The following is a 13,323-nucleotide window of genomic DNA, read 5'->3' on the forward strand; positions in this document are numbered from 1 at the left end:
TACACAGTGGTAACTATCAGGGCCTGAATTTGAACCAGGCAGGAAGACTCTAGAGCCCAGGCTGTTAACTACCTAATTAAGAAATTGTGTGGTTTCTTAACTGTGTTATGAAAAAAACATTTTTACTGCTGATTTAAAATATCATGTAAGTACTCAAAGTAGACAGATATTTATGTAAATGTAAACAGCATACATTGTAAAACTATATTTTCTAAGAAAAAAATTGTTTTACGTGCCCATTTTGTCCCAGCGAAAAGGTCGTTATTTTCCTTAAAAATGAGGAGTAACAACATTTGATTTTGCTAGGGAACTGTTAAAATTACTTTGATGGTTCCAGTCGTGCATAGCATTGAAATTTATGACGAATATATAATCTGTGTTATCCAACTTGGATGACTTCCAAATGTTTCCTCTTAGTAGCTCTTGATTTTGTTTGTTTTTTTTTTTCAAGGGCCAAATAGTTAAACAATATCGAATCACGTTTGCTCCAGTCAGGGAATACCAACACATTGAAAGACAGCTTTGGTTATTTAAAACCCTTCTACATTCACTTGCAACTTGAGGAGCATTCATGCTTTAGTGGACTAGATTTTAACACAGAGTAGGAAAAAGAGAAAAAAAAAAACGAGTTTGGAGCTCAAGTCCCTCCCTCCTTTGCTATGTGCTGCAGTGAGTTTTCCAATTCCCGTTTTGCTGGGGAAAGCATGCTTAGAAGATCAAATCAAACTGTCCGAAAAAGGCTGTCTGCATCTCTCATGTGTAAAAGAGAAGAGTTTCTTTCCTTTTCCTTCACACATCAAAGAGGGCACTCGGGGAGGACATAAACCATAATTAGGTATGAGCGAGTAAGCAGACAGACCCCTTCCTCTGCCTTCCCCATCTCCGCCCCCTAAGCCCTGGCAACCGTCCTGGGCGCTAGCTAGGGGCCGGCCACCGCAGCAGCTGCAGCGAGCGCGCGCCAAAATCTGGGCGGCGGCGGAGCCGGCCCCGAGACCCGCTCGCTCGGGAGCGCGCTCATACAGCGGTTTTCTTCCGTCACAATCCAGAGGCTTCGGCGCGGGAGGGGCGGAGAGTCGGCGGAGGGATATGGGCGCGGAGGGAGCAGCGCGCTCTCATTGACCGCGCACTCGCGGCACTGGTTGGGCGGCAAGGAGTGGGGTGTCATGCGGCACTGCGGTTCTGAGAATGTTACTCCGGCCACTCCAGAGAGGGCGGAGGAGGAGGCTGGAGCGCGACGGTGATTTTGTGCCAGGGCTTTAGAGAGGCGCACTGAAAAGGCTGGCGGGGCTCAGGAATTGGGGGTTAGGAACACACGTTCAAGCCCCCACCCCTCGGGGAGGGGACGAGGTTTGCCTGTCTTTGGTGAGGGGCTGCGGGAAGGGAAGGCTCCGCGGGTCGAAGCGGTTCCATGCCCACTGGTGGGTGGAACGTTTTGAGCATGGGGGCCGCTTCGAATCCTTAGCGTGATATCTAACGTATTTCATTTAGCCCCCGTTGAGATTAATTCACTGGGGGCAGTTTCGCAGGTTTGGCTCCTTCAAGAGCTGGGCTACCTTGACGGGCTTTTTGTTTTCCTGCTCCAGCCCCCTTTCCCTTCCTCCTCCTCCAGATACCTTTTTTTCTGCCCCTCCTCGCCCGATACAGACATTTTCAGCGCTAGCTGACGCTCGTGGCTGCTGTCGAAGCCACTTCTCGGGATTTCGGCTCATTTTCCTCTGGGGTGTTTTTGAGGAGGGAGAGCCTTTTTCCTCTTCACGATGGGATTTTCTTCCCGTGCCAAAATGGACTTTCATTGATTTCCTCTTAAGCGTTTAGTGACCAATTCCCTAGGCGTATTTTTTTGTGATAGTTCCTCTTTAAAATATATTATCTGTAAAATGGAGAACGAGATTTTTACGCCCCTTGTGGAGCAGTTCATGACCAGCCCCTTGGTCACTTGGGTAAGTGGGGTGTTATTTATCGTATTATTTTCCTGCATTATTTGTGGCTGCAGAGATGGAGGTGGGCGTTCGTATCGTGATGATCGTTCTGTTCCAGGTTAAAACGTTTGGACCTCTGGCTGCAGAAAATGGGACCAACCTGGATGAATATGTGGCTTTGGTGGATGGGGTATTCTTGAACCATGTCATGTTCCAAATGTAAGTGTCTTTTTCTTTTCTAGATAACTTGTTTTATTGAAAAATTGCATACTGTAAACTTAGAATTTATGTTTTAAGCTCCTGATTTGGTTCTTTGGCCAGAAAAATTCAAGTGGCTCAAGAATTGGACCTTGAAAGGAGCAATAGTCTTCTTACATGCCCAGCCCATTTATCACAACCCAGTAATTATACTTGTTAAAATTGTGAAGCTTAAGTTTTTCATTCCGCAAACCAAGTATTGTCATTTATTGTTTTCAGTGCTGAAATCCAAACCGCACTCTGACCACTTTGATTATTGGTAAAATGAGAGAATGAGAATAGTTTCCTAACGGGAAAAAAACCTTTACTGTGAAGTTATATATATTTGATGCAGAAATGTTTCTCATTAACCTCTGTGTCTAAAAATAAATGGCTCAAATTTTGAAACTGGTGAAGTAATAACACATTTTAGAAGAGAGAATTTCAAACAGTTCTGATTGGTGAGGACTGTAGCTGCAGCAAGTAATTTTAATGTGTAAAATGACCGAAGTCTGATTAGATGACTTGTCATGTGATTTATTAGATTAATATTTGTGGGATTATTTTAAGGTACTCTTAGAGCTAATTTTGAAATGCAGGTTACTGAAATCTTGATGACAACTAGATAATGATTTAGTAGGAAAATCTTGGTATTTTATGCTTATGATACTGGGTTCATTATTAAGTAGGAATGTGTTCTTGAGATGGTAATTGAATATCAAAATCATACTGGTAGCTGGACCAGCGAAATAAAACTCCATTTTATCATTTTAGGTAGTGTAGCATACATGCATTCTAAATACATCACTATGGGTTATCAAGCTGAATATTACAGTTGTGTTCGAGAAATAACATGTATTTAGCTTTATTTCTTTTGAATAATACTGATAGCAAGAGTAGTGTAGAGCTTTCAATTTCAGGGGATTCTTATCTTTTATATATGTGGGAATTTAATTCATTATGAATACTTAATTGTTACTAGAGAGTAAGTCTAATAGGCTACTGCCCTAACAAAATATAAATTCTGTATTTTATTGGAAATTCTTTTTTAAATTTCTTTATTTAAAAGTGGGTAGAAGTCAAATCCATAAATAATTATTTCAGTGGCAACTTCTCAGTCTGTGTGGTCGAGATTTATGTTATTTTTCATGTATGTGTCAATCCTACAAGGATGTCTTATACTACTGTATGTTCTCCAAAAGTGTATAGGCAGCCAAAGAAATATATTAATTGTCTAAATGTGTGTGTATATTTTTTCTTAGAAAAAAGGAATGTGGACATTAATTATTTACCAGGATAGTAAATATTTTTTTGGCAGCTCTCCTACTGTAACTATTTTTTATCTTTGAAATATTCCACTATTTCCTCAACAAAATGGTAGAATAATTTAATTGATTTCTGTTTTAGGTCATGCATTTCAGGAAGGGTAGCCATTACAGTAGATACTCAGATCTTGTTCCTCTATGTCTTTTATTTTTAGACAAAAGATTTTTAATTTGCTGAACCCTAAAAAAGCAGGTGTGTTTACAAAAATAGGAAAACAATTTTTCACTTTAATGTTTTTTATTTGAATGATTCTTTTTCCAAAAAATACTTAGGTTTTTTTTGAGTCCTGAATAGTTACGTAGGTGCTAGACACTTTAGCTTGTTTCCACTTTGAGTACAGCTCTATATTTTTTTAAAAAATGTATATGTGTATTTTGAAAGTAATGGCGTTCCAAAATAGTGGTTGTCAGGTTGTTTTTTGAGAGGACTAGCTCCATTTCAAACCTCAAATCTGCTTCTATTTTCAGTTCCACCTCCCAGTTTCTTTAAAAGTTTTTTCAGTGTCCTAATTCTGTTCTCATTGACCTATATAAATTAAAGGAAAAAAATTAGGAAAAAAGTAAGAAGTATGCTTTAACTTTAAAAAATTTTTTTGCTAAAATATGATCAACACAAATTTATTTTAATGAATTATTTACCTAGTAATGCAGCAACTTATACTTTGTTTTAAAAGCTGTATTTTGCTAGTTTGGAAGTCATTAAGATTTTGGTTTAATACTTTACTCAAATTAATGTTTGATTTAATGTACTCTTTTGAATGGTCAGTTGAAACTGCACCCAGTAACTAAATCTAAAAGTTAGCCTTAGTCTAAGTAATTTCTAGACTACATTTGGTTACGTATTTTGTGAGTTTTCTTCATGTTTCTTGTGCTTGGATTGTTGAGCTTCTTGGGTCTATGAATTTGTAGTTTATATCAAATTTGGAAAAATTTTTACCATTTCTTTAAATACATAAAGCATATATGTAATATATTAACATATATTTAATATATATTTATATAAGAATATATAAATGTGTGTGTGTGTCTGTGTGTGTGTGTTGACCCCTTTCTCCCTTTTGGAAGTCCAGTTAACTGTATATCAGGCTGCTTGATGTTTATTGATGTTCTGTTCAAAGTTTTTTCTTTTTCAGTCTTTTCTGCTCTGTGTCATTTTGGATAATCTTGTTATGTGTCTAAATTAATTAATATTTTTCTCAGTAATATTTAATCTGTTGTTAATCCCATCCACCATATTTTTCGTTTCAGACATTCTAGTTTCATCTCTAGAAATTCAGTCTTTTTTTGTATCTTCCAGTTCCATAGATTTCATGCTATGTCTTTTCCCTAGTTCTTGAACATATATAATACAGTTACAACTGGATTAGTGTTCATGTCTACAAATTCTGTCTGTGTCATTTCTGGGTTGGCTTTGATTTCTCTTCATTATGGATTGACTTTTCTTGCTTTTGCATACCTGGTAAGTTTTGATTGGATGCCAGACATTTTGAGTTTTACCTTGTTAGGTGCTAGATATTTTATATTCCATTAAATATTGAACTTTATTCTGCACAAAGTTAAGTTACCTGGAAAGAATTTAATCTTTTAAGTTCTTGCTTCTAAATTGTGTTAGGCAGTACCATCTTGTCCCACTATAGTGGCAAAACCTTTCTGAGTACGCTGGCTTATGGGAACAGGAACCGTACCTGGACCTGTGTGAGCTCTGGGTGGTCTTCCCTCTCATCCTGCTTGGTGGTTCTTTTCTGCCCTATATACTGGTAAGTATTCAGCTGAAGACTTGTTGGATACCTTCTACAGGTCTCAGGATCTTCTTTGTGGTTCTCTCCTCGTAGGTACTCTGCCTTGTATATGACAGTCACCTTGCTGTCTCTAGACTAGAGTCTCTAGCATCTTCTTAACTCAGACTTCTCTTCTCTTCCTCAGTTCCCTATCCCTGTTCTGTGGCCTAGAAATTCTTCCAAGGCAATAAGCTGGGGCAATTGTAGGACTCATCTTGTGTGTTTCTGTCTTACTACAGATCTACTATCCTTTGTTGCCTGATGTCCATTTAAAAAATGCTTCATTTTTTTTATTAAGGTATCATTGATATACAATCTTATGAAGGTTTCACATGAACCACATTGTGGTTACTAGATTTCCCCCATTATCAAGTCACCACCACATAACCCATTACAGTCACTGTCCATCAGCATAGTAAGATGCTATAGAGTCACTGCTTGTCTTCTCTGTGCTATACTGCCTTCCCTGTGCCCCCCTACATTATGTGTGTTAATCATAATGCTTTTAATCCCCTTCTCCCTCCCTCCCCACCCCCTTCCCTTTGGTAACCGCTAGTTTCTTCTTGGAGTCTGTGAGTCTCCTGTTGTTTTGTTCCTTCAGTTTTGCTTCATTGTTATACTCCACAAATGAGGGAAATCATTTGGTACTTGTTTTTCTACGCCTGGCTTATTTCACTGAGCATAATATCCTCTAGTTCCATCCATGTTGTTGCAAATGGTAGGATTTGTTTTCTTCTTATGGCTGAATAATATTCCATTATGTATATGTTAGATATCTTCTTTATCAATTTGTCTACCGATGGACACTTAGTTTGCTTCCACATCTTGGCTATTGTAAATAGTGCTGCAATAAACATAGGGGTGCATATGTATTTTTGAATCTTGGATCTTGTTTTCTTCAGGTAAATTCCTAGGCATGGAAATCTGGGTCAAATGGTATTTCTGCTGTTAGTTTTTTGAGGCACCTCCATATTGCTTTCCACAGTGGTTGAACTAATTTATAGTTCCACCAGCAGTGTAGGAAGGTTCCCCATTCTTTGTATTTTTACCAGCATTTGTTTTTCCTTGTCTTTTGGATGCTGGCCATCCTGACTGGTGTGAGGTGATAACTTATTGTTTTAATTTGCATTTCCCTGATAATTAGTGATGAAAATGCTTCATGTATTTTGTCTTTTATTTTCCAGTTGTTTTAGACAGGGGGGTAAATCTGGCTCCTGTTAGTCTATCTTGGCCAGAAGTGGAAATCTTTTTATATACTTATAATTACATTTTTGCTCTGCCAGTCTTGTATTCCTGCTTTCAGATGTAACATAAAGTTTTATTAGAGGAGCCTTACGATAGGATTTTTTTTCATTTAGATTATTAAGAGCCAGAGTATTAGTTAACTTAGTGACTCTGGATTTGCCTTTTGGACACAGAATTTGAAAGTAAAGAGTTGACTTCTTCATGCCAGTTTACTGTCTCTGCCTTATAATTTTAGAGTCTGTTCATGAGATGGGACCTGGATTTCACTGAGTAGCTCCTTGACTCAAAGAATCTCTGTAAGAGCTTGTGACATGGCATTAGTCCTCTTTAACTAATGGGAAAGGGAAGCTATTTAGAGATCTGGAAAGATGGGCCAGCAAATCTTTTTTTCTTCAGTGCTAGTTATCAGACATAGGGCTTGGGGAGAGTGAAGTAGAAATATCATCATCTTGTTTGAGATGTCATGCAGTTCTGTAATCAATTTTGAATACTACTTGCTGTGAATTTTTTAAGGAACTTGTGACATTGTAGTTAATTTTATAATCCTAGTTTAAAAAGGATGCTATTCATATTACCTAAGCATTGAAAATATGGATGTTAGGGTTTTAAGTACTTATTAAAATTACTAATAGCACCAGATCAGTATTTGGAATTACCCTCTCTGGTTCAGCCCCATTAGATAGTTATAGAGATCTCTACTTGAAATACTTGGTAATTGTGATACTAGTTACAGCTTTTTTCTTTTAGAATCTTGAGTTTGAAGGGACCTTAGGAGTCATCTTCTATGAAAATAATTTTTAATTAAGTCCTTAACATGGTTATCCAACTTTTGCTTAAGTATTTCCTGAGAAGGAGCTTCATAAAGAATACCTAAAGAAGCCATTTATCTAATAGAGAAAGTTGGGAAATGTTCCTTAGTTCTGTCAGTGCTTAAGCTTAAAAAGTAGATTATATTAACTTTATGATTGCAAGAACCGATATCTAGGTTATCTTACCAAGTATGGCATTGACTCTGAATGGTCACTCTCAGGTTTTCTCATTGGGCCTGATAGTTTTTGTTTAGTTCTGTTTTTGTTTGCTGCTTCTTTAAATACACACTCATGATGTTGTTATCTTATTACCATTTTCTGTGATTATTTCCCATATATTTCTCAGATGTGTCCCTGACTCCCTGACTTTGGACTAATGTAGTATACCCTGATTGGTTTTCTTACCTTTGGGTTTCCTGCTTTTCAAGCTGTCTTCTCATCTGTGATTGTATGAAACTTTCTAAAACATTGATTTTATCATGTCACTCCTGTCTTTAAAACGGTTCGATAGCTTTTTTCTGCCTTCAGAATAAAACACATTTAAGCATCTAGACTCCTGAAATCTGGTAGCTGCCCAAATCCATAGTTTTATCTTTGTGTAGTACCACTCCTCAGTGTATGGCCTAAAATTGAGCAAATTTATAGTTCTCAAAGACCAGCTGTATTCTTACATCTCTGTGCTTTTCTACATACTGTTCCTTTCCCTAGAACACTTGCTTTCTTTAACCAATTCCTACTTTATCAATGCTTTTCTGCCATTCCCTGTCTCATCCTAGGCTTAGAACTCCTTGTGCTTCTATAGGATCTGTGAATACTTTGGTGATAGCATTTATCTTACTGGGTTGTACTTCTTCATATGCTTGACTCTTCTGACTAACCTATAAATTTCTTGAACCCACTTTATCTTTCTTCTCTGTATTCCTAGAATAGTGTATGACATACACTGGTAAGGTCTTGATACACTTCTGTTGAATGAATCAGTAAGAGAGAGGCTATGTGGTGAAATGACATTGGGCTTTGAGTCAGACTTGGGTTCAGTTTTCACTGTGGCACTTGTACTGTGTGACCTTAAACAATATCTCCAAATCTCAGTTCCTACATCTGTAAGATGGAGGATGGTATTTCCTTCCTGAAGTAGACAAAATCTCTTCTAAGACAGGTATAGTGTCTGTTTTCTGTTGTGTTGACCACTGTGTCCCCAGTGCTGGAAGATATCATTATTATTATTATGGACTATACCATACCTACCTATTTATGTTTCCTCAAATAAGTCATAATCATTCACAGCTTTGTTTTGTATGATCTCTGTTGGTGTCACCTCTTTACAGCTGTGTGGTCTGTAACAAGTTACTTCTCATTTTCCTAATTTATTAACAGGGTAAAAAGAGAATCACAGAGTTATGAGAATCAAATAGAGTAATATGAGCACAATGCTTAGCATATAGCAAGAGTTTAAGAAATGTTGGCTCTTGATATCCTTGTTTTATTTCTATCATGTGGCAATTTCTTAAAATAAGACAACAGTGAAGTTCGCCACATTAACAGACTCTTCCTTTTGTGACTGGCTTCTCTGGAGCGTGTTACGCTGTTTGATAGCATTTCACCCACCGTGGAACATCTTTCAAAGCTGGAGTCAGTCCTCTCAAACTCCACTGCTGCTTTATCGACTCAGTTTATATAGTAGTCTAAACCGTTTGTTGTCATTTCAACAGTCTTCACAGCATCTTCAGCAGGAATACATAGAATCTCAAGAAAACACTTTCTTTGCTCATCCATAAGAAGGAAATCCTCATCCATTCAAGTTTTACCATGAGATTGCAGCCATTCAGTCACATTTCCTGGCTCCACTTGTATTACTAGTTCTCTTTCTGTTTTTGCGACATCTACAGTTACTTCCTCCTCAGAGTTTTGAACCCCTAAAAGTCATCCATGAAGGCTGAAATTAACTTCTTCCAAAGTCTGTTAATATTGACAATTTTGAGCTCTCTCCACGGATCACAAATGTTCTTAATGGCATCTAGAATAGTGACTACTTTCCAGGTTTTCAGCTTACTTTGGCCAGATCCATCAAAGGAATCTATGGCAGCTATAGCCTTATGAAATGTATTTCTTAAATAATAAGACTTGCAAGTCAGAATTACTCCTTGATCCATGGGCTGCAGAATGGCTGTTGTGTAAGCAGACATGCAAACACATTACTCTTGCTGCACTTCTCCACCAGAGCTGTTGGGTGAGCAGGTGTGTTGCCAATGAGCAGTAGTGTTTTGAAAGGAATCTTTTTTCTGAGCAGTCAGTCTCAACAATGGGCCTGACATATGCAGTAAACCAAATTGTCAGATATGCTGTCATCCAGGCTTTGTTGTTCCATATATGGAGAACAGGTAGAGTAGACTTGGCATAATTCTTAAGGGCCCTAGGGTTTTCAGAATGGTCAATGAACACTGGCTTCAACTTCAAGTCACCAGCTGCATTACCCGCTAACAAGAGAGCCAGCCTGTCCTTTGAAGCTTTGAAGACAGGCTTTGACTTCTCCTTTCTAGGTATGGAAGTCCAAGGTGGCAAGTTCTTCTGATACAAGGCTGTTTTGTTTACATTGAAAATCCACTGTTCAGTGCAGCCACCTTCAAGAGTTGCCTTAGCCAGATCTTCTGGATAACTTGTTGCAGCTTCTGCATCAGCACTTGCTGCTTCACCTGCACTTAGATGTGTTTTGGAGACAGCTTCCTTCCTAAAATCTTAAGAATCAACCTCTTCTACCTTCAAACTTTCCTTCTGCCCCTTCCTTACCTCTCTCAGCCTTTATAGAATTGAAGATAGTTAGGGCCTTGCTCTGGATGAGGCTTTGGCTTTAAGGTATGTGGTAGCTGGTTTGGTCTTCTGTCCAGACCACTAAACCTTTCTCCAGATCAGCAGTAAGGCTGTTCCACTTTCTTTTCATCCATGGGTTAACCAGAGCAGCACTTTTAATATCCTTCAAGAACTCTTCCTTTGCATTCACAACCTGACTAACTGGCGTAAGAGGCCTAGCTTTCAACCTGCCTCAGTTGTTGACATGTCTTTCTTGCTAAGCTTAACCATTTCTAGCTTTTGATTTAAAGTGAGAGATGTGCAACTCTTCCTTTAACTTGAACACTTTAGAGCCCATCATAGGGTTATTAACTGGCCTAATTTCAATATTGTTGTGTCTTGGGGAATGGGGAGGCCTGAGAACACGAAGAGAAATGGGAATGGCCGGTTGTTACAGCAATCAGAACATGCCCACCATTTATGGATTAAGTTTGCTGTCTTATATGGGTGTGTTTTTGATACCCCAAAACAATTACAGTAGTAGCCTTAAAGATCACTGACATAGGTCACCATAGCATATGTAACAAATGCTTTTGGAAATATGGTGCTGATAGACTTGACACAGGATGACCACAAATCTTCAACTTGTAAAATACACAGTATCTACAATAAAACCTAGCACAGTGAAACAAGATACTCCTATGTTCTTTTTATTCCTTATTTGTTCTTTTTTTTATTAAGATATCATTGATATACAATCACATGAGCAAAACTGTAGATACTAGATTTTCCCCATTATCAGCTCCCCACCACATATCCCATTAGAATCACTGTCCATCAGCTTAGTAAGATGCTATAGAGTCACTACTTGTCTTCTCTGTACTGTACTACCTTCCCCATGGCCCCCTACATTATGAGTGCAAATCATAATGCACCTTAATCCCCTTATCCGTACCTTCCCACCCACCCTCCCTAGTCCCTTTCCCTTTGGTAACCATTAGTCCATTCTTGGGTTCTGTTGAGTCTGCTGCCTTTTTTTTCCTTCAGTTTTTGCTTTGTTGTTATACTCCACAGATGAGGGAAATCATTTGATACTTGTCTTTCCCTGCCTGGCTTATTTCACTGAGCGTAATACCCTCTAGCTCCATCCATGTTGTTGCAAAAGGTAGGATTTGTTTTCTTCTTATGGCTGAATAATATTCAATTGTGTATATGTACCACATCTTTATCCATTTATCTATTGATGGACCCTTAGGTTGCTTCCATTTCTTGGCTATGGTAAATAGTGCTGCAATAAACATAGGGGTGCATATGTCTTTTTGAATTTGGGGTCTTGTATTCTTAGGGTAAATTCCTGGGAGTGGAATTCTTGGATCAAATGGTATTTCTGCTGTTAGTTTTTTGAGGAACCTCCATATCACTTTCCATAATGGTTGAACTAATTTACATTCCCACAAGCAGTGTAGGAGGGATTCCCTTTATCCACGTCCTTGCCAGCATTTGTTGTTGTTTGTCTTTTGCATATTGGCCATCCTAACTGGTGTGAGGTGGTATCTCTTTGTGGTTTTAATTTGCATTTCTCTGATGATTAGCAATTTGGAGAATCCTTTCATGTGCCTGTTGGCCATATGAATTTTTTCTTTGGAGAAATATCTGTTCATGTCCTGTGACCATTTTTTAATTGGTTATTTGCTTTTTGGTTGTTGAGGTGTGTGAGCTCTTTTTATATTTTGGATGTCAACCCCCTTATTGGATATGTCATTTGTCAATATATTCTCCTGTACTATAGGATGCCTTTTTGTTCTACTGATGGTGTCCTTTGCTGTTCAAAGCTTTTTAGTTTTATATAGTCCTACTTGTTGATTTTTACTTTTGTTTCCCTTTCCCAGGGAGATAAGTTCATGAAAAAGTTGCTCATGTTTATATTCAAGAGAGTTTTGCCTATGTTTTCTTCTAAGAGTTTTATGGTTTCATGACTTACATTCAGGTCTTTGATCCATTTTGAGTTTACTTTTGTGTATGGAGTTAGACAGTAGTCCAGTTTCATTCTCTTACATGTAGCTGTCCAGTTTTGCTAGCACAAGTTGTTGAAGATGATGTCATTTCCCCATTGTGTATCCATGGCTCCTTTATTGTATATTAATTGACCATATTTGCTTGGGTTAATATCTGGACTCTCTAGTCTGTTCCATTCGTCTATGGGTCTGTTCTTGTGCCAGTACCAAATTGTCTTGATTACTGTGGCTTTGTAGTAGAGCTTGAAGTTGTGGAGCATAATCACCCCAGCTTTATTCTTCCTTCTCAGGATTGCCTTGCCTCTTCTGGGTCTTTTGTAGTTCCATATGAATTTTTGAAGTATTTGTTGTAGTTTGTTGAAAAATGCTGTTAGTATTTTGATAGGGATTGCATTGAATCTGTTGATTGTGTTAGGCAGGATGGCCATTTCACAACATTAATTATTCCTACCCAAGAGGATGGGATGAATTTCCATTTATTGGTATCTTCTTTAATTACTCTCATGAATTTCTTGTAGTTTTCAGAGTATAGGTCTTTCACTTCCTTGGTTAGGTTTATTCCTAGGTATTTAATTCTTTTTGATGCAGTTGTGAGTGGAATTGTTTTCCTGATTTCTCTTTCTGCTAGTTCATTGGTAGTGTATAGGAATGCAACAGATTTCTGTGTATTAATTTTGTATCATGCAACTTTTCTGAATTCAGATATTAGATCAAGTAGTTTTGGAGTAGATTCTTTAAGGTTTTTTATGTACGATATCATGTCATCTGCAAACAGGGACAGTTTGACTTCTTACCAATCTGGATGGCTTTTATTTCTTTGTGTTGTCTTATTGCATGGCTAGGACCGTCAGTACTATGTTGAATAAAAGCCGGGAGAGTCAGCATCCTTGTCTTGTTCCCGATCTTAAAGGAAAGGCTTTCAGCTTCTTGCTGTTAAGTATGATGTTGGCTGTGAATTTGTCACATATAGCCTTTATTATGTTGAGGTACTTGCAGTCTTTACCCATTTTGTTGAGAGTTTTTGTCATGAATGGGTGTTGAATTTTGTCAAATGCTTTTTCAGCATCTTTGGAGATAATCATGTTATTTTTGTCCTCCTTTTTATTGATTCAGTGGATTTTGTTGATTGATTTTTGAATGTTGTAGCATCCTTGCATCCCTGGGATGAACCCCAGTTGATCATGGTGTATGATCCTCTTGATGTATTT

At 38.0% G+C, this 13,323-nt stretch overlaps 1 protein-coding gene across 1 annotated transcript in view; it reads left to right on the top strand.

Annotated features, from left to right (window-relative positions):
* Positions 1–1,122: 1,122 nt before the first annotated feature.
* The window catches only part of CCDC88A (coiled-coil domain containing 88A), a 141,952-nt gene continuing 129,751 nt past the window's right edge, over positions 1,123–13,323 (top strand). The window contains exons 1-2 of the mRNA XM_073213021.1: positions 1,123–1,940; positions 2,038–2,138. Coding sequence (XP_073069122.1) covers positions 1,878–1,940; positions 2,038–2,138 — 164 coding nt within the window. The 5' untranslated portion in view covers positions 1,123–1,877. The remainder of the gene's footprint in view (positions 1,941–2,037; positions 2,139–13,323) is intronic.

The sequence above is a fragment of the Manis javanica genome, chromosome 1, assembly GCF_040802235.1.
Source record: "Manis javanica isolate MJ-LG chromosome 1, MJ_LKY, whole genome shotgun sequence".
In the NCBI taxonomy this organism is placed as follows: Eukaryota; Metazoa; Chordata; class Mammalia; order Pholidota; family Manidae; genus Manis; species Manis javanica.